At 48.5% G+C, this 21,390-nt stretch overlaps 1 protein-coding gene across 1 annotated transcript in view; it reads right to left on the bottom strand.

Annotated features, from left to right (window-relative positions):
- Positions 1–21,390, bottom strand: part of CAPZB (capping actin protein of muscle Z-line subunit beta) — a 171,154-nt gene that overhangs the window by 73,717 nt on the left and 76,047 nt on the right. The window contains 1 exon segment of the mRNA XM_014586543.1: positions 18,544–18,633. Within this exon segment, the coding sequence (XP_014442029.1) occupies positions 18,544–18,633 (90 nt within the window).

Here is a 21,390-nt window from a genome sequence, read left to right as displayed (position 1 = left end):
GATAATCGCCAACCATCGAGGGTGGGTTTGTAGCCATAAACGGACATTTAACTACTCTATTTAAAGCTTATGTATTTATTTCTTCCATGAGAAAGAGAGAGCACCCCCCCATGGGGTCCTGATGCCCACCCCAGCCTCGGCCAGTCAGGATCACATTCCCACGTATTCAGGGAGGGCCCTGGGTATAAGCCCAGAACGTTCCCACATGGGTCATCCTCATGGTGGGTCACGTTTCATCACTACACCACTCGGCCCCTACAGTGAGGATCTGTACGAATGCGCACCTGAGAGGCTGGACAGGATGGGCAGCACTCTTCGGAGTGACCTCCTGGGCATGCAGAACCGTGTCTCCACCGGCCTCTGACATTCAGAGCTGGACCAATGCCCCCGGGCTGGCCTCTCGCCTGGGCTCCCAGCTGCAGCTCTTCCCCACCGCATGCCCTGCGTAGTGTGCACGCTGTCAGGATGCAAGAACTACGAGAGGTGGAGGCACGATAGTCCACTTCTCATCGCAACACTGGAGCACGTCTCGCCGCCCTACTCCTGGCTACAAGAAGGCACAGCCTCTTAGAGTCCGATCAAGAAGTGTGACACACACCAACCCAGCCAAACAGGGAACGTAAGGCCACTCCTGACAGGGGACGCAGATCCCTCCTTGAAAGGAGAGCCAAATGGCAATGGGAAAAGTGACAGATTCAAGTCACTCCTGCCGCTGGTGTCTCCGTTCACTTCGTGTTCATGAAAGCCCATGAACTGAGGTCCCTGTCACCTGTTTTCTCCTCCTCACAGCCGTCAGCCCTGACTGGTGCTCGGTGACTTGTGAGGCACTTTCCCTCCACAACTTCCTTCAACGCTCACAGCTGCCCTCTTTGAGAATGAGCTAAGTCCATAATTCTCTCCATTGCACAGATGAGGAAACTGAGGTCAGAGCCTAAGCAGCTTACTCAGCGTCACCAAGACATTCAGGGTGCACCTGGACCCAGCTGACTCATGACTCCCGTGAACACAGAGACTTGGGGCGATTTCCTGCCTCTCCATGTACTGCCACCACCGAGACCATCAGCTGCGAGCTATGTGGGGCAGGGATCATCCTCCCGAGTCAAGCTCAGCTCCACAAGCACCTGTCCCCTCTGACCTGCCTCAGACTACACAACTCAGAAAGCCCAGTGTGGAGTCCTCTCCCAGCTTGCAGCGGTGGGCCTTCTGGTGCACGGCCAGCGTTCACTCCGGGTCAGTGTGTGCCCGGGCACTACTAGTGGTAGGGCTACAGATGAGTGCTGCCGCGTCCCACAGGGACCAATGGACACAGCCACGGTGCACACCCAACAGGAAGTGCCTCCAAGCACCTCTGCCGAGCAGCACAACGTGGAGCCATGGCCGTCCCTAACACTCGAGGTCTGGATGTAGGAAGGCCAATTAGACAGGACAAGGGTGCAGCACAGGCTGGGGCCACTGTGAGAAGCTTGAGGCAGGCCACTTCTCCCAATTTAGATTCAGCACACCAGCAAAGAGGGAAAACCCACTTACATGAAGGATAATTATTTCCAGCCTGGGGCGAATCTCCTAAAGGGTTCTGCTCTGAACTAGGAGTGTTATTTCAGCTTCCAGTCAGTGGTAATTAAGTGTCCCAGTACATTCCAAAAAGAGGGAGAGGGAGATTAACGATAATTAAATCTCGTCTGTGTTTGGCTCCGAATCTCTCTGAGTGGCCTGCTGTCAGATCCTCATTCCAAAGCCTCCATCTGACAAAACTCCTACCACCATCTGTAACATCAATTCTGCTCTTAGCGTGAAGGTTTCAATTACATGAGAGGTAATGGGCCCGCGAGGACCTGCAGTCTGGCGTTTCACATGTGCGACCCACAGCTCTTCTGCACACAGGCATGCGGAACGGGGTCCACAATCGTCTGCAGACTCGTTTCGGGCAGTGGGGGGAGATGGGCAGGGACGAGAGCACGGGGCAGGGCGGCCCCTGCCAAGGCACACACTGCCGAGCCCTGATGGGGCCTCCCAGCGGCAGGCTGTGGGTGCTGTGACTGACAGGGTCTCTAATGAACCTTAATTGGGAGCTCGACAGCCTCAGGAAGGCAGCAACAGATGTGGCAAAGGGGCAACCGCAAACCGCCTGATTAGTGAATAAAAAGTGTCCGGCCTGGTGAGAGCCAATGACCCAAAAGAGGAGGAGGGCGGAACGATTCTTTATGCAGCCCTTCTGAAGCTCTGGGACTCCCTTATGTAAGCAATGCAAAGCCCCGCTGCCCCAGGGACGGGGCAGTGGCTTGGTGGTGGTGGCAGGCACGCGGGGCCGCAGGTTCTTCACCGTCTCTGTCGGCCTTTCACCTTTAACCGCAGACGGCCAGAACAGGATACCCTTTCCACATGGGGAGGGGCAAGTTACACTTTATGGCGACTGAAGAACTCGCTGGTACTAATAATTTTCAAGGTACCTGCATCAGAGTCGGCTGTCCCTTGGTGACCTTCAGGGACGGGGGCAGCTATTCCGAGAGCAGCCGTGTGCACAGCATGGCGGCAGAGGGGCGGGCTCTGCAGTCAGACAAGCCCGGTCTGTTCCTGACTCACTCACTAGCTGACCAACTCGGGAAGCTGCTCTCAGTGCCCTCATCTGTCAGATGGGGGCAGAAGACCAACCTTGTGTGTTTACATAAGAGAAACACATAGACGGTCTAGAACAGTATGTGACATACAATAGTTATCTATTAAAAACCAGGGGACCAGCCCTGTGGCCGAGTGGTTAAGGGAGCCGAATGCCACAAACCCCAGCTCCAGTGGCTTGAGAAAACCCCCCGGTGCCTGTGTGTGACCCAAATCCTGGAAGCAATGGAGAAGGAAGTGCGGCATGACCATGCTTCATTCGGGGGGCTTTCTCCTCCTCCCTCCCTGTCTCTGGAGAGCACACAAACCCTCTGGCAATAAAACAAAACACAGGAGACCAGCAAGGTATCTTGTGCCAAGTTTCACGTGACCTCAGGAGAGACAGACAGCTTCTACAAGCCAGTAGTAAGCTAGAAGCTTTACTTCCACACTAATTCTCACAGCAGGTGTCATCATACCCACTTCACAGATGAGGAACCCGTGGCTTTGTAGGTCACATAGCTAAGACACGGTGAAAGTGAGGGGGCCAGCAGATGGCGTGGTTGTGTCACTGGGCTCCCACACGGCTGACCGTGGTTTGAGTCTTGGATCTGACAGCTTGCAAATCACTATGGGTACGTGTGTGTGCCCAAGATCCTGGGAGGAGAAGGGTTTGTGGTGTGGCCATTCCCCCTGGGGGATGATTTCTCACTTCCCCTCTCACTGTCTGTCTCTGTCCCTCTCTCTGGCGAGTGCATATGCCCTATGGCAAAAACCTACTAAAAAGAAAGAAAAGAAAAGAAAGAGAGAGCTGAGTTTAGGTTGAACCTTTCAATTTTAAGACACCCAAACATCCACCCCAATGGATCGAAGCAGGCATCTCTGGTCTCCGGTCTCAGACTAATAGCCGAGAAACACCTGAGCAATGTGTAGAACCCGGATTTCCCAGTGTACCAGAACAAGACTCTTTGGCCTGTTACAGGAGTGAGGAAGGACCATTAAATAACTACTGTTTCCAAGAAACTACGCACAGCAAATTCGCACTCGGCTTTTAGACCTGAGTCCCTCCTCAGTTAGTGGAGCCTCGTGGGCATTTCCACGTTGGCAGGTAGTTAACAGCCGTGAGGCTGAAAGAGCCTCACTTCATCGGAAACAAACTCAGGAGGGACCCAGAAAGGGGAATAAAGCTTAAACAGAGAACCACTATTGGGGATTATGAAGACCCTCAGAAGTAGCCCAGAAGGTTCTCAGGCTGGGGTCATACTGGCAATGTGCGTAAGGGGAAGACTGGGGGGCAGGAAGAGATTCACAGGAAGCAGAAGGGCATGGGAGCCGCAGCCTCGATAAGGCAGGAGGGCAAACTGCCCAGAAGTGAGGGCTTGGAGACCAGTGGCCCACAGAAGGGACCCTGAAGATCCGCTCTCACAGGCAGCCTGGGCTTGCCGCACGTTGATGTAAGGGTGAAGGGTGAGATGACCTGTGAGGCTTCGACGCTGAGGTTGACCCGACTCCCTGCTACCTGGAGAACATCGACCACTGAGGTCGACTCGACTCCCTGCTATCTGGAGAACACCTAGCCACTGGGGTCGACCCGACTCCCTGCTACCTGGAGAACACCGACCACTGGGGTCAACCCAACTCCCTGCTACCTGGAGAACATCGACCACTGGGGTCAATGTGACTCCCTGCTACATGGAGAACACTAACCACTGGGGTCAACCCGACTCCCTGCTACCTGGAGAACACCTAGCCACTGGGGTTGACCCGACTCCCTGCTACCTGGAGAACACCAACCACTGGGGTCAACATGATTCCCTGCTACCTGGAGAACACCAACCACTGGGGTTGATCCAACTCCCTGCTACCTGGAGAATACCTGGCCACTAGCCTTGTCCAGCTTTTCGCTCAGGGCCCCTAGAGCATTTCAGAGTAATGACAGGGACAGATTGGTGTTTAGGAACTTGATGCGGGGAGAAAAATGCCTGCCCAGCAACAAGGAATAGAAGTAAGGAGGCCTAGGCCACCCGGAAGCCCACTCCGCCAGGGTGGACCCTGAAGCATGGGGAGCCTCTTATCTCACAGAAGGAAAATCAGTGACCGCAGCTCGACGCTGACCTGCTCACAACCTTGGCTCTCTTTGGGGTCAAGGGCTTAGTGGAGGGCCTTCTAAACCCACCCCTCAGGTTAGAGAAACTGAGTCCTTGCAGGAACGCACTGGGTTAGAACGTTGCCAAGGCTGGGACTGTGCTCGCCTGTGGAAACCTGGCCTGGAAGGCTGCTCAGAGCCTCAGGGCACAGCCTCTAGGTGGGCAGAACCCAAAGGCGAGTCGAGGCCTTTGGAACCAAGGAAAGTAATGAAAGCATCGCCTAGCACCCTGAAGGCCTGTCTGCCATGCTATAAGCACTTTTTGTGCATTCCAAGTTGGCATTTCCTGGAGATCTCCAGGAACTGTCCTAGGAACTCAGTCTTACTACCCCTCTCGCAGATGGGAGGAAATTCTGGAAGGCGAAGTGACCTGCCCATGGTCTCAGAGTTGGAAGAGTCCAGCCAAGATGGAAGTCCCTGCCAGTCTCTTTCTGCTAGTTTGCTGCCCGGCCTGGAGCCGGACCTGAGAGGGGACACTGCAGGAGGCCCCTGCTGGCTTTGCACGCTCTACTCTCACCGCATGGAGGAAGTCTAAGAAACAGACTTCTCTTCCAGCAAGAGAGGATCCTGAAGAGTGACATCAATGGAAGACGGGTATCTGTGGTGGTGGTCTTTCAGTTCTAGGCAGCAGAACCCAGATTCTGATACTGAGACTATCAGATGCTCACTGTACAGACGAAGAGCGTGAGACCGGGGAGATCAGCTATTCCCAAAGCACGTTAGTGGCAGACCCAAAGCTACAACCTAGCTCCTAACTTCCAGTAAGATGTGCTGACAGTCCTGCCAGACACACGCCTGCTTTCTGCCTACCTACTTCCCTCCCATTGAGGGAACGCGTTTTCTCAAGTTCTATATTAAAAAAAACAAAAACAAACAAAAAAAAACAAGGAAACCTATGGTCCTTTCCATCCCATTCTACCAAAGAGTTATGAAAATTAAAAACTTGGCTAGCGTCACACATAGGCTTACTGTCACAAAGGGTCTGGAATCCAGGGAATCTGATGTCTAACCTATGAACCTCTCCAGGAAACCAATGTTCCCATAAGTGCTTCCATGAAAGTGAGTAAAGGGAAGCAGGGCTTTGTTTTCTTTTTCTTTAAAATTATTTTATTTAACTTTATTTATTGTTATTATTTTCCAGTTTGATGAGAGAGAGACAGAGAACGAGAGAGAGAAAGTGAGAAAGCAAGCCACCAGGTCCTGGACTTGAACCACAGTCAGCCATATGGGAGTCCAGTGCCTTCAACCACCATGCCACCTGCTGGCCCCAGGGCTTTGTTTTCTTAAAGAGCAGGACTTGGTAGAGCCTTTGCTATGCCAATATAGATGGTGAAGCTCCTGGAGGTAAGAAAATGTATCACTATTCCTATCCCTTCCGAGACTCAATGCCAAAGTAAGATGCCATATCTCGTTAGAATCAGGCATCCACTGAGAGGAAGAGGGTTGTCCATGAAGGAGCATTCTCCAGCCATCTTCTCTTCTTCACCCTGCTTTTCTCTGACTGCCGCTGAGGACAAAGCTGGACTCCACCAGCGCCACCTGCTGACTCCGGGCACACTGCTAAAGGCCCTTCCTCCTGCCCTGTCCCAGAGGGACAGACACAGTAACCACTTCAGAAGTGTTCTAATGATTTACAAAAGTAAGCTCCTTGCCAAAAGGTGCAAACATTTTTCTTAAGAGTATGCTGTTGGGACCAGAGGATGGTGTACTGATTGTGCCATTGGACTTCCATGTAGTCAACAACAGTTCAAGTCCCAGACCGGGTGGCTTAAAAAAATTCATGCTGGGCACGTGTGCGTGCGTGCTCAAAATCCCGAGAGAAGAATGAAAGAGAAGGGACTGTGGCATGGCTGTCCCCTCTGGGAGGTGATTTCTCGCTTTCTGTCTCTCTAGCAAGCACACATGCCCTATACCAAAAATCTCTAATAAATAAATAAAGTAAAATAAAAAAAAATACACAAAGAGAGTGAGTGCTTTCTTAGGGACAGTAGGTAATGTGGTGGTTAAGGTACTAGACTCCCACATGGGTGACCACAGTTCAAGTCCCAGACCTGGCAGCTTGCTTTCTCACTTTCCCCTTTCCCCTTCTCTTTCTTTCTCTCTGTCTGTCTCTGGTCAAATTAAAAAAATAAATAAATAAAATAATGACAAAAAAAATCAAATAATTATAAGAAAATTTCTTAAAAAAAAAAAAAAAGAGTGTGCTCTTTTATTTTGTGTAAATATTTAAGTGAATTTGCATGTGGCCGAAGCTATCATTTTGGCAGTAGCTTTATGTCTTATAAAGGCCTCCCCCAGCTCAGCATCAGTAATCGCTGTTGTTTGTGTCTGGTTCTTTCATGTTTGTGTAAGAGTTAACTCTGGTCCACTGGCAATGACTATGTGGTCCAGCCTGTCCCGCAGTCAGTAGGGTGCCAGAAGCCACATGGCCAACTGCAGGTTCAGATTCCCAGTTGGTCGACCTGAAAAACGCAGTGTGCAAACGTGCCCAAGATCCTGACAAGCTGGAGTGTAGGAGGAGGGGATCGTGGCATGAGGTCAAGGTGCATGTTTTACTCTGTCATGGAAGCTCATTCTCTATCGTGAATAAACTTTTTTTTTAAAGGAATATGACTAAAAGGTGGGCAATACTGTTTTCCTTTAAAACCATTAGTGGAATCAACACAAACATGGATACCACCTGCAGTCATCCCCAGTTCTTCCACTACTGGCTGTGTTTCCGAACTGAGCCCTTGCCCTTCCACCATCCAGTCCAGAGCTCTGCTGCTGTCTTACAACACGACCTGCTTGCCTCCTAGAAGCTTCTTCCTGGGTGCTGTGTCCTTCTGTTGTTGCAAACAAGACTGTGCCCCACACCCGCCGCAACCATCCCCGGCATCTATATATTCTAACTGGTTTATGTTACGATGTTGGTGCATCTAGTTTAAAGGCAGTCACCTACTGAACCATCCCATGAGTTCTGGCAGCGCACTTCTAATTTTTTTTTTTTTTTTGCCATGGGGCACATGTGCTGCGGGGTGGACAGGGAAGAAGGAGAAAGTGAAAAATCACCCTTCGGGGTAATGGCCATGCCATAATCCCTTCTCCTCCTCCATTCTGCTCCTGGGATTTTGGGCACACATGCACAAATGCCCAGTGTGAATTTCAAGTTGCTAGGTCGAGGACTCAAACCATGACTGGCCATGCAGGAGTCCTGTGCCTTGACCTCCAAGACACCTTTTGACCCTACATTCAAAAAAAAAAACCAAAAAAACAAAAAAAGAATTATTTTATTGGGAACAGCAGGTGGCATGGTGGTAAAGGGTGCTGGGCTCCTTCATGGCCGACCACAGTTTGAGTCTCAGACCTAGCAGCTTTCTCTCCCCCTCTCTCTCTTTGTTCCTCTCTGGTGAAATTAAAAATAAATAATTAAATAAAACAATTCTTTTTTTTTTTTTTTGGGGGGGTTTTTGCTATAGGGCGTGTGTGCCCGCGCCAGATAAACAGAGACAGACAGAAAGCGAGAAATCACCCCCCAAGGGGGGGTGGCCACACCACAATCCCTTCTCCTCCATTTTCCTCTCGGGATCTTGGGCACACACGCACATGTGCCTGGCATGAGTTTAAGCCACCGGGTCTGGGACATGAACCATGGTCAACTCATGGGAGTCCAGTGACATAGCCATTACGCTAACTGCTGGTCCCAAAACAATCCTTTTTTTAAAAAAGATTCATTTTTAACAGTGTAAGAAAGAGGGGAAAAGTGAGAAAGCATTTCTAAAAATGTTTTAGTTTTATCAACTGAAAGAACAGTGACACTCTACTACTCATATTGGGGCAGCCTGCTTTTTTTTTTTTTTCTTTTTTTTTTTAAAGTTTCTTTCTTCCACAAGAGACAGAAAGAGAGAGCCAGCACCCCCAAAGGGGTCCTAAGGCCATGACCCAGCCCCAGCTTCAGCTGGCCTTGATCTTAGGCAAATGCATCTGGCATTCTCAGGGAGGTCTCTGCACGTAAATCTGGAACCTTCCTTTGTGGTCGGCCTTTGCAGAGCATAGTATTTCACTGCTGAACTAGCTCCCAGAATGCTTTTTAAAAATGTACCCTTCCCCTAGATGCACAAACGCACGAGTGTGTATGGGCGATGGGGATGTCTTGGAGCAGGGCAGAGGCAGGGGTGCTGGAGCAGGAGGCTGCAGCTGTGGCACTGCTCCCAGCAGCCTGGCCAGCTTGATGGGGCGGAGATGCCCATGCTATCTAACTGCTGCAGAAAGGAAGAGAAGTTTCAAAACGTCCTTTTTCCTGAAGTCTTTCCAAGTTCTGTGACGACTAATCTCCTGCCTTCACCACAAATTTCCTTCATATTTTCACTTTAAAAGATGGTTTAAAATGACCAGGAGATGTACGGGATGGCAGACTAGCGTTCTCATTTCAGAGACAGTAACTCAGTGGAGAAGAGTTGAAATCAATAGCTGGGTCTGACCCCTCCCACCCCCCATCACACGCCTCGTATGGGACTCTGGGGAAGTCCCTCTATGTCTCCATTCTTACTTCCTCATCTATAAACGGGGCCTCCCACTTACTCTACCATCTGTGAAGACTACAGAAGGTCACGGACTAAATGTGTAATTCTGACAACTGATGGATCTCCATAAAAGTTACTCGTTTTTCCGCACCATTCACTGAAAAAGGTTTTTGGTGAATGAAGAGAAAGTCAAATTCTAAATCTGAGACAAAACAAAATAATTTCTATTTTGAACTTTGTAAAATCTGATAAATAACAAAAGCGCAAAGGGTGGTTGCATTAAAGGGGATGAGAGAGACAAAACCTTCAAAATACTGGGCTTTGGAGTCTTCCAGGCCCCTAGCTATGATGGGAATGCTACTGTTCCTGTCCAGGCTGGTGGACCTCTTTATGGACTCCTGGAGACAGTCCTTGGTCCCCAGGGATCGATCGATCGATCTCTCTCACACACACGAGAAAGCCAATGCCCCTGTTCTCTTCTCCCCCTGCCCATGTGGCCTCCACTGTATGGACTGCTTTTATGCAGGGCAGTCATCTCACCCCTAACTGTCCAAGGAGGGACTACCACTCCACATATAAGGAACTCATCAGGATTTCAAATCACTTCCCATCATCTACGTGGGAGCAGGTCAGGTGAGGGCACCCAGCAAGCCCCATCTCCTCTTCCAAAGTCAATCTTGCCATTTCTTCCTGGTTTAGAAGGGATGCCCAGCTACCACCCACCTGCCAAACCAGGCTGCACCATTAGATGGCATGGTCCTTGCCTGGACCACAGCCCGGGGTCATGAGAGGCCACCATCCCAAGAGGCAGTCCTGGGCAGGTGGCAGAGGCCAGTTCAGCACCTGAAGTCCAGGGTCACTTTCTTACTCTTCCCAGCAGCTGCAGTCTGCTCAAAGAACAAGGCGCTTGCATGAAAATGCTCACCACAACTTTCCAAGGAATGGAGTTCATTAAATTAGTGCTGGAGGCCTCCAGCTGGAATGCTTTTTCCGCCTTGTAAAACAGGAACTGCAGCAGTGTCGCCTGCAGGAAAGCTCAGAAAGCACACAAGAGAGACTGGGCAGGGTGCTGCTTATTACCAGCCACTCGTCCACTCCTCTGCTCCCGCTCGAGACAATGTCCTGCCTAGCAGAGAAAACCTCCTGCAGACTCTAGATGGATGGGAGGCAGAAGCCAGGGCCCCTTGCCCCTGGGACATGAGCCCACAGTGAACTTTCCCAGGCACCCACGGCTGGGTCCTGGGTCTCAGGCAGCAAGGGAGACTGAGTTCTACAGGGAGCACCAATGTGCTACGCTGGTTTGGCAAAGCCCCAGGGAGACAGAGAGGGTCCACCTTCCCAGACCATCAACTTGACTCAGGCTTTGTGGAGAAAGAACTACTTTTACATTAAGATGTCTTGCATGTGGGCCTGCTATGAATTGCAATATGACATTTTTAAAAAGGTAAAACAAAATTCTCTCCTCCAGGCAGGCACTTTTGGATTTGTCTCAAACTCCAAAGATATACACCTGCTCTCCTTTATATTCAGGAACAGTTAGAGAATCTGAGACGTACTAAGGCACATGTCACCAAGAGGCCAGTTGAAAGGCAGTCAGCAGGGGGCCAGCAGGTGGCATGGTGGTTAAGGCACTGGACTCCCAACTGGCCGACTGCAGTTTGAGTCTTGGACCTGGTGACTTGCTTTCTCACTCTCTCTCTCTCTCATACATGCCCTATAGCAAATTAAAAAATAAAATAACTTAAAAAAAGGGGAGGAAGTCAGCAACAAGTTGGGGTGCAAAAAGTTACCAACCATTGCGCATGACCACTGGAGGATCTTTAACACCTTTACATGTCAGTAAATGCAGGGCCAGCTAGGCACAGGGCTTTGCACTGCCAGGCTTAGCAATACCTGTACTCTAAACACTCCCAGAAATCATACCTGCTATTCATCCTGTTTAACAGATACTTACTATGCCAAGCTGAGCCTGGCTGAGTCTTCCTTCTAGAAAGAAATTCTCCACTAAAAGTCAGCTCCATAGAGCAAGGCCTTTCATCTGTCCACTGCTTTTAACCTTGGTACCTAGAACAGCGTCTGGCACATAGATGTTAGATAAACACCTGCAGAAAGGATAACCTGGCTGCAGATCTGGATACTTATCCTCAGAGCTTACGAACTACGGAACGAGCAATGAGCCCAAAGAATGTAACTAAGGTCGTTCTTACCAGGGATCATTTCGCTGAAGGCCTACACATTTTTACCTGTGGAATGTGGAATATAGGGTGTACTTTTCCCTAGTGCTAAACGCAGTGTCTGACTCAGAGGAAATGATCAATAAATATTGACGAACTTTTCTCCTGCTTAAGCTGAGACACCTTTAGAAAGGAGAGGACTTTCTAAAAAAGAATTATTTTATTTAATTCTATTTACTATTATATTTTCAAGAGAGATTTTTGCTATAGGGAATGTGTGCTCGCCAGAGGATAGAGAGAGACAGAAAGCGAGAAATCTCGCCCCAGGGAGACTAAATTCTACAGGGAGGCCTCATCACAAAACTTAGCTGGGTCTCTCCAACCAGTGGGCTAAGCTGGTTTTGCAAAGGGGGATGGCTTTGCCACAATCCCCTCTCCATTCTCCTCTTGAGATTTTGGGCATGCACACATGCCCAAAGTGAGTTTTAAGCCCAGTTTACTGTTATTATTATTATTTTTTTTTTAGAGTTTTTTGCTATAGGGCACATGCGCTCCCCAGAAACAGAGAGACAGAAAGCGAGAAATCACCTCCCAGGGGGGATGGCCATGCCACAATCCCTTTTCCTCCATTCTTCTCTTGGGATATTGGGCACGAACGCACACACGCCCAGTGAGTTTAAGCCACTGGGTCCAGGACTCAAACCGCAGTCGACTACGTGGGAGTCCAGCGACATAGCTATTACGCCAACTGCTGGTCCCTACTGTTATTATTTTCAATTTGACTGGAGAGAAACAGAGAGGGAAAGTGAGAAAACAAGCTACCAGGTCTGGGACTCAAACTGATGTCAGCCATGTGGGAGTCCAGCACTTCAACCACCACACCACTTGCTGGTCTCGAAAGGAGAGGACATTTCAAATATGTTTGAAGGAGGAGAAATGCTGATCTGAGGTTGTTTCAAACGGCAAGGATAAAGAGGAAATGAGGCAAGAAGAAAACACCAGCGTGCTCACTCTGCAACAGTGATAAAGCATACCGTGTCTGGCCTTCAAGATCCCCAGAGGCAGGGCAGTGTCCTGGGTCCCGAGGCCCAGCATGCCGTTATCATCTGGGATAGGACTGAACTTTCAGCTTTGTTCCACACAACTGTCACTGGGAAAGTATTTTCCAGATTTCACTGGTTTAACTGAAACAAAAAACTGAGTAACGTGGCTTTGCAGACATCAGATATTCTGCTAATCAATTAGCCTTAATTCAGCAATCAATCACAAATGCATGCTAAACAAGTTCCACGGCTGCTTCACAAGAGCAGATTCTTGGAAACTAAAGTGTCAGGTCTCTGCCGCTGCTAGCTGAGGCCGATGCCGGGTCTAAGTGCATCGTGAGCACTCAGCCTTCTCCCACTCCCTGTCGACATCCTGGTGTCTGGAGGACAATTTCCGTGAGCTGTTCAGAGTACAGGTATTGCTGAGGCTGGCAGTGCAAAGCCCTGTGCCCAGATGGCCTTTTCTATTTCTGGAAGGCCATCCTGGCTGCTAAAAGAAGAATATGCTAAAATGAAAAACGATCAAGTTATCAGCTCCCCGGTAGAGCATCAGGACGTCTCTTCCACCTCCCTCCACAGGGTGGTTGGGCGGCTTTCCCAGCTCTGATGTTCTCCCCTTGCTTGAGTAAAGTCTGGGGACACCCAAGAAAGGGGCCTCTGGTGACTACAGGAAAGAAGGAAGAGAAGGAACTGAAACACAAAGTGGCCAACGTTTGCAAGCAGAGACTTTCTTGCTGGGTTAAACAGATTCAGGGCTATTTTTGGTCTGCTCTTAAAAAGGCAAAGGATGGATGGTCTGCTGGGTGCCAATTTGCAGAAACAAACTCCTTCCTCAGCTAAGGGCTCAAAATACACCCCAGCCGAGAAGTTCTGACTCTTGCTGCCAGTGTGCAGAGAAAAGCCATAGAAGGTCAAAGTTTAGGGAGCCAAGGGAGCTTCTTCTCATCATACGATTCTTGGCCCACATGGATGCATGGGTATTTCTGAAACAGCTTAACAACGGGTTTCAGCTGGCTGCACTCTAGCACAATAGGATTAATATGTAATAAAATGATACTCTGGCCATCTGCAAACGAAGGTCACTTCCCACCAATCAAAGCATGCATCATAATCCTAGGGCAGCAAAAGCTCTGAGGCTGGAAAGGAAAAAAGAAAAAAGAAAGCTGATCTGGCATGATGAATTGGGCTGCCTTGGCCAGGCTGCCAAGCACACACCGCCTTTCTCTTCATGCTATGTGATCGGACCACTGGTGGATCGGGTAAATTCCCCTACAGTTCCCTGGCTCTGACATCTAAGTGAGGCCATTCCCTTCACGGGGAATGCTGGCAAATCCTAACATTCTTGTCAGTCTTAAAGGTGGAGACTTTTCTTGAAAACAACCTCCCCTTCATTCCTTCAGCCAGGTGAGCAGGGAAGAATGACTACCATCTGCACCGGCAGCGCATTAGCTTAGCTGCTTAAAGGCCTCGGACTGATTACAGGAGACAAAGGCCCGGGTGGTTTTCTCTAAGAGCAAATAATGGTGTGAATTTTCTGAAATTACAGCATTGGGAAGAAACTACTTGAGAGCCAGAGCAAATCTTATAGCAAAAGAGAACTTGCAAATCCAGTTTAAAAAGGAAAAAGAAAAACTGTCATTCCCAGGGAAAACAGAAGAAAAAGGCAATGATAAAAACATTCAAAGGAGAAACTTCTAGGGGTGGTCACACGATGCAGCACAAAGCCAGCCCAATGCCCCTGGTACACACACGTACCAAAGCAGTGAGGGCCCTGAAGCCAGACCAAAGCACGTCAGCATGGTTTTATTGAGGCACACTTTACAATCTACATTCATCAGACTTCAATTTTAAAAATTAATGAGAATGGAGGCAGCAGGCAGCATAGTAGTTAAGGTGCTAGACTCCCACATGGTTACCTGCAGTTCAAGTCCTGGACCCCAGTGGCCTGAAACTCATGCTGGGTGTGTGTGCGTTCATGCCCAAAATTCTGAAAGAATGGAGAAGGGACTCTGGCATGGCCATCCCCCTGGGGGATGATTTCTTGCTTTCTGTCTCTCTGGAGAGTACATGTGCTCTTATAGTAAAAATCTTTCAAAAAATTTTTTATGAGAACACTGTCCATTTTTTAGGGTGGGTATCATTTATAATGCCCTTTTTCAGCCTCACAATGGGGCCCATGGCTGGCCTCTACACAGCAATGGTATGAGGAGGTCCGCACCTTTTAAGACACTTCCTGACACAACAGAAAAAGTAAACTGCTCACCCTAAATGGCCTGGCTCTAAGAAGGACATTTCTTTGATGTCTCTAGTTTGTCTACAAATTACGTGAAGTTAAAATTATTCTCCGTAACATACCTATGTGCCACATTTCTAATGAATAAATTAGTTGCATGCTCTCTCCAAGCAGATCAAACGGACACCCCATAAAGACATGCCATATTTAATCCACTGCTGTGAGTATAAGTGATTTGACCCGAAGGCACCCAATAAGCAGGACTTATTGAAGGAGAAATCGGGATTCCTGATGCTGCTTAGCCAAAACACCAAGCTGGCTTCTTCCTCAGTCTAAACCACCTAAAAATGGTGAAGTGGTCATATACACCTTAAAGGGCTGTTATGAAAATTACACGAAACAGTAATAAGCAGCCTGAGCGCACAGTGGGTGAGGAACATGGCATCCACTGGCACCTCGGTCTGCTCCCTCTCTCTACTACACACTTCTAAGGATTGAGTTAGAAACAAAAAATAGCACACTCCGACGGCTGTCCACGGCTTCCAGTACTCCCACCTCGTCAGGGACCAGCCTGCATCTAAGTCTCAGGGCTGTTGCTCACAAGCAGAAATGGGCTCCGTGAGGGAGAAACTCCAGATACTCTCCTTCCGAGGCCACCAGGGCTGCAATCTGACCAGGCTTCCCTCCGGGCAGCTACATGCAGCTACATGCACATCTCTGAAATAAAGGGTGACCAGGAAACTGCAGAGAAAACCCACAGCTGTAGTAAAACCCTTCAGTTGCCATAAGAACAAAATAGCCCGTTAAACACCAAGGAGAGTCACTGAGAAAAACTTACTCATCGTTTCTTAAAACTTTTATGTTTGGTTCATTTCTAAAATACAGTAACAACTAAATTGGCACTCTAAATTTAAAGTCGGCCAAGCATACTTTCACGCTGAGTTTAAAAAAAAAAAAAAAGAAAAAGAAGCCCCTATACCTGACCAAATTAGAAATCTGATCACACTTTCACTTTTGCCCACCTCTCCCACAGGAGAACAATCACAGATTTCTGACCAAGAGAAACACAAAGACATACATTATGGTCCTTTCTGGACGGTGGTTTGTAGAGCTACCTTCTCGGACATCTGAGAATTGTTAATAAGGTCATGCGCAGAAACTGTTTAGACAATGCCCTGCACAAGACGTCCCACAGGGGTGAGGGAGACAACTGGGTATGTACCATGCTGGGTTCAAGTCCTCCTTCTGACAGAGACTATCCTTCAACAAAGACCATCTCCTCCAACTCCTTTAGTCCACATTGCCCCACTTCACATTTCACACACTTGGGCCCAGAGTCTACACAAAATCAGACCCAACCAATCCAATGTTTAGGCTGATGTTTAAAATGAGGAAATTTGGGGCCAGTAGGTGGTGCGGTGGTTGGAGCACTGGACTCTGACATGGCCAACTGTGGTTTGAGTCCTGGACCTGGCATCTTGTTTTATCACTCCCCCCTCAACTCTGTCTTTGTCTCTCTCTGGTGAGTGTACGTCTCCTATAGCAAATTTAAAAAGATAATGAAGAAAACCAAAGAAATCATTCTTTAAGAAAATTAAGTGAGGATATTTCATGTAATCTAAATTTATGGCTCCTCCAGGAAAATATGGAAGTGAGCAACAAAGGATCATACTCCCAACAGAGCAACAAGTGCCTGGAACCAAGGGGTAGCTGCCTCAGATGGGGTGTGTACCCAAGACCCCTTGCAGGCCCTCTCCTTACTCAAGCCCATTTCACTGACGTATGTCCTCACTGACTCTTGGCTTAGGATTCTTTACCTTGGGTTCACTTGCACACAACTCAACCTTCTCTTGTTTAGCACTCATCTGAAATGTCTACTTGACCAGGACTCATCACTTTTTCACAACTACTCCTCTTCATTCCCATCACGAGCACCTGCAGCTGGTTCTCTCAGCAGGACCACTGACCTCGAGAAACCTCCTTCTTACTTCCTGAATTTCTACATGGTAAAATACAGCAAGTTCACAGCTCCTTCTGTTGTGACAGGCTCAGTCCTGTCTCACACACCTGCCTCTCAGCTGGGAGCCTGTGACCCTATAAATATACTGAGAGCTGCACTCTGGACCTCCCAGGCCGCAGAGAAGAGAGTTATTTGTGAACCACAGGAGTCTCCTGAAGTCTTATTTCCTTCTTACTAAAATGGTTCTGAATTCATACATTGGAATTAAATAAATCACCATAGCATAAGAAAGACGTTCCAAATGACTATTTCTTTTTATTATTAGGTTTTTGTCATACAGTGTGAGCACTCAACAGAGGGAGGGAAAGTGAGAAATCATCCCTGGTTGGGAGGGTAGCAGCCATGCAGTAATCCTTTTTCCTCTCAGAATTTTGGGCGCGTGCGCGTGTGCACGCACGCGCACACACACACACACACCGGGCGTGTGCACGCACGTGCACACACACACACACACACACACGCCCAGCGTGATTTTAAATCTGCAGGGTCTGGGACTCAAACCATGCTCTGCCACATGAGAGTCCAGAACCTTAACCACCATGCAACCTGCTGGTCCCCAAATCACTGTTTTAAAAGACATCTCAGACCAGTTCCACAGCCAGGTGGTTAAGGGAACTAGAGGTTAAGACCTCACATGGCTGACTACAGTTCAGTCTGACCCTGGAAGCCTGATAAAACACACTAGGGACATGTGTGTGCATGCCTCACATCCTGAGGGGAAGGGACTGTGGCATGGCCATGCCCCACTGGGCGGTGCTCTCTCCCTCTCTCTGGTAAGTATATGCAATGAAAAACAACAATAAAACACATCACATTGATGAGCTAATGGCAGCTGATCATCACATCCAAGCAGAAATGGGACACAGTGAGGCGTGCAGAGGACTCCAGTGGCAGACCACGGCTGGCACACACAAGCTGAGAAATTCACTCAGCCTCATGGGACCTGATTTTATTTCAATTCTCCCCATGGTTTTATATCAACAGATGTTTTTATTTTGAGCATTGTCAAATTATGGTGCCCATCTACCTGAGGCATCCTTTTGAGATCAATCATTCTGAGTATTAAAAAAAACGGGGGCAGACTTGGGACCAGCAGTTAGTGTAATGGCTATGTCGCTGGACTCCCATGTAGTCGACCACAGTTTGAGTCCTGGACCCAGTGACTTAAACTCACGCCAGGCGCGTATGCGTGCGTGCCCAAGATCCTGAGGGGAGAATGGAGGAGAAGGGATTGCGGCATGGCCATTTCTCGCTTTCTGTCTCTCTGGTGAGCACACATGCCCTATGACAAAAACCTCTCAAAAATAAAAAAGGGGGGTAGACTTCAAAAAGGAATCAAATATTTAAAAAATAATATTTAAAAAATAGATTTGGCGAGCTCTTTAAAAGCCAATTTTTACATTAAGCCTTTACAAACTAGAAAAGAAGCCACTGAAGCATCTCTGAGTCGACGTTTGCACTGTGTTGGCCAGAGACACACACCAGCAGACAACAGCAGCACCTGGCAGACTGGCACAGCCAAGGCCTGCAGGACGTGGGTGGCCTCTTCCTCGCCGGGCTGGATGCAAGCTGCAGACACAGCAGCCGGGGGAGGGGCAGACTGTAATCGATCTTAGCACTCCTATCTTGGGCTTTATCAACACACATGGTTTTGGAATAAAGACCATCATATGAAACTCATCTTTGTCTGGAGGAATCTCATTGCCCGGCAGTGTGGCCTAGCTAGAGAGAGAAAGGTTTCCTGTGTTTTGAATTCAGTATGGAAAAAGCTACACAAACGCAAGCGATCATGAGCCACAGCTTCAAATGAAACCATATGAAGAAGGCGCCTACCAGGTCGATCAGGTCGCTGAGGTTCTTCTCGATTTGCTGTGGAGGCAGGCGCCTCATTAGGTCCAAGGCACAGTCCAGCTGCTGGTCACTCTGCGAAGGACAAATGGAAGAGCCTAAGTCATTTCTGCCGAGAATACCAACAACTCCTTTCAGAAAGCATTCTTTCAGTTGCTAGCTGTATTTGAAGATCTACAGAGCCCTGCAACGAGCCCTCTTCCGGGCATGCAAGTGCAGCCCCTAAAGGGGACTGTGTTCGGATTGTCCACTCCCTGTTGGGGAGCGGGTTCTCAAAAGGGGCATCCGAAGGATCCAGAAAGAAGAAGGAAGCAGGCTGGAGCTTTCAGAAAGCTCCTCATGGCCTTTCCCTCTCCCTAGAAGCTGCAGACATTCACCTCCCAGTTGGTTCAATGGTGAACATGCTTGAGTAACACAATGGAATGGGTTCATCTTTTGCTATAACATGGTATAAACTTCAGATAACACCACCAGGCCAGGTTCCCTGACGAGCACCAAGCCGGGGGAAAGCCAGGCAAAGAACAAGTAGCGAGATATAAGAAGGTCAATTGTTTCCATTCACTCAACTAAAGCTCGGTAAGTCTTCCAGGCCCAGTGTGACAGACCGGAGCCACATTACAGTCGAGAGCCCACCCTGGCTGACAAAGTGGGCCACGGCAGCTGCAAGGGAGAAGAGGGCAGAAGTTACTTCCATTCAGCAAGTATCTTGGCAAAGCTGCTTCACCCCTCACCTGACACTTACGCTACAAGTACTTACTGACAGCCATCATGTGTCAGTTACCATAAATATACAACAAAGGGGAAGAGGGGAGAGCCCCTTGAGTGGGGGCAAGACAGGTAAAGTTACTCAGCGCACAGTGGGCTACAGCACAGGTCCGGCCTCAGGAGGAACAAGAAATAAGATGGCCAGCTGGTGGCATGGTAGAGGCGGCTGGATCCCACGTGGCCAACTGTGTGGTTTGAGTACCAGACCTAGGTTTAAAAACATGCTGGGCACTAGGAAATGCATGCCCAAACTCCCGAAGGAGGGAGAGATGGAAGAGAAGGGACTGTGGTGTGACCATGCCCTATGGCGGGGGGGTTTTTCTTTTTTTTTTTTTCTTTCTTCTTGCACAGAATACACGCCTCTGGCAAAATAAAGCACAGGGAAAACAAAAGGGAAGGTGAGAAAAGTAGGCCAGATAAAACAGAGGCCTCTGTACACAGCTCTAAGGAGTACACAGTTGCCACAAGTAGGGCAGATGGTGAGCCCAACACTGCTCATGAGGGGCACCATGCGATTTTTAAAATCTAGAACCGGCTGTGCTAAGATCAATTTCAGGATTTTTGAAAGCCGTAAATTACCATGCTAAAGAGTCTTATAAAATATGCCAGGTAATCTTCAAAACGCCCTATTCCGCTGTAATGAAACATATAACCTCTGCAGATCACCACCTGCACTCCGGGTCTATTAACCACAAGCCGTCTGTGGGGAAAGGACCCACTGTATATCTACCTGGGACATAACACATTGTTAACTGAGTTGACTTCATCTGCAGATACTGACAGGACGTATACAGCAGGCTTTTACTTCCTGGGGGTGGGGGAAGCTGTCCCTTGCTAAAGATGATCATCAGTGACAATCGATTCTGGGACACACAAGACCCTGACTACCCTGCAAAGAAACACACACACAGTTACCTGTGCCTCAGAAACCCTAACACTTATCTTGCTTAATGAAACATTCCAGCAGCCATGACTTCCCTACTTGTGCCATGCACTTCCATGCCAACACACGTCAGAGAGGCCACAGTGATATGGGCTTGGACCGCTGGCAGGGGAAGGAATTTTAACACCACGTCTAGGGTAGGGCACGCAGATGAGCTGATTTGACTCTAGAGAGACATACTCAATGCCCAGTCCTGCCATTCAGGAACTTACGACCTTAGGCAAGTTTCTTAACCTCTATACACCTTTATTTATCCATAAAATGGGAAGGTATCCACCACAGTAGTATGTGTTCAGTGATTTAGGGTATTGTGTGTTGTGTAAATATGCATTTATATTTTAAGTATAATTATTTTAAAACATCCACCCCAAATCAACCCAATCCTACTCTGCCCTGTTGCCTTAAACTAGAGCTAGGTGTGCAAACTCTACAGACAGCTATGTACTCTCTTGGTCACACAAGAAGAAAAAATCCTCAGTGATTCCAATCAAACTTGCCCAAAGGTGTAAATCAGTGTTTCTCAACTGGGGGTGACTTTGTGCATCTACATAAAGCCTCACCCTACCTGGAGTCACCTGACAGCGGAGGGAGACACTTACACATGTCACACTGTGGGAAGGGAAGCTTTGAGTAGGGACCGAGGTTCCTGCCAACATCCTGCAAAGCAAAAGATGCCACCCAGGACAAAGAAGTATCTAGTGCAAAATGCTTAGACAGACTCGAGGTTGAGAACCTCTGGTCTAAAAACAATCACTCTGTGGTTTGCAGACTCCCCATATCTGATCAACAAGATGGCCTACCTCTCCAGAGAAAACTACGACACTTTATGTGCAATTCTAATTTAAAGACTACTTGTAACCCCCTAAAAACCTCTGGCCTTTGGTAACTATTTCGACTAGATAATAATCTTTAGATTGAAAAGCAAATTTAAAATAAACCGAGCTAATTTGAAATTGTAATCCGAAGCATCCTGGGATTCAGAAGGGATTATTAAATAAGAAAGTGAGCAGTGTTATCTAGGAAAAGACGTAACCACCAGAGAAGGTCGCCCTGAAAGTCTTCTTTCCAACCCCTTCTGCGGGGCCTGTTCCAGCCCCCCCCCCCCAAAAGCCTCATCACACACT

This window comes from Tupaia chinensis, unplaced genomic scaffold (genome assembly GCF_000334495.1).
Source record: "Tupaia chinensis unplaced genomic scaffold, TupChi_1.0 Scaffold000146_1, whole genome shotgun sequence".
Classification (NCBI taxonomy): domain Eukaryota; kingdom Metazoa; phylum Chordata; class Mammalia; order Scandentia; family Tupaiidae; genus Tupaia; species Tupaia belangeri.
The sequence above is the reverse complement of the archived record's forward strand: the minus strand, read 5'-3'. Positions and strand labels throughout refer to the sequence as shown.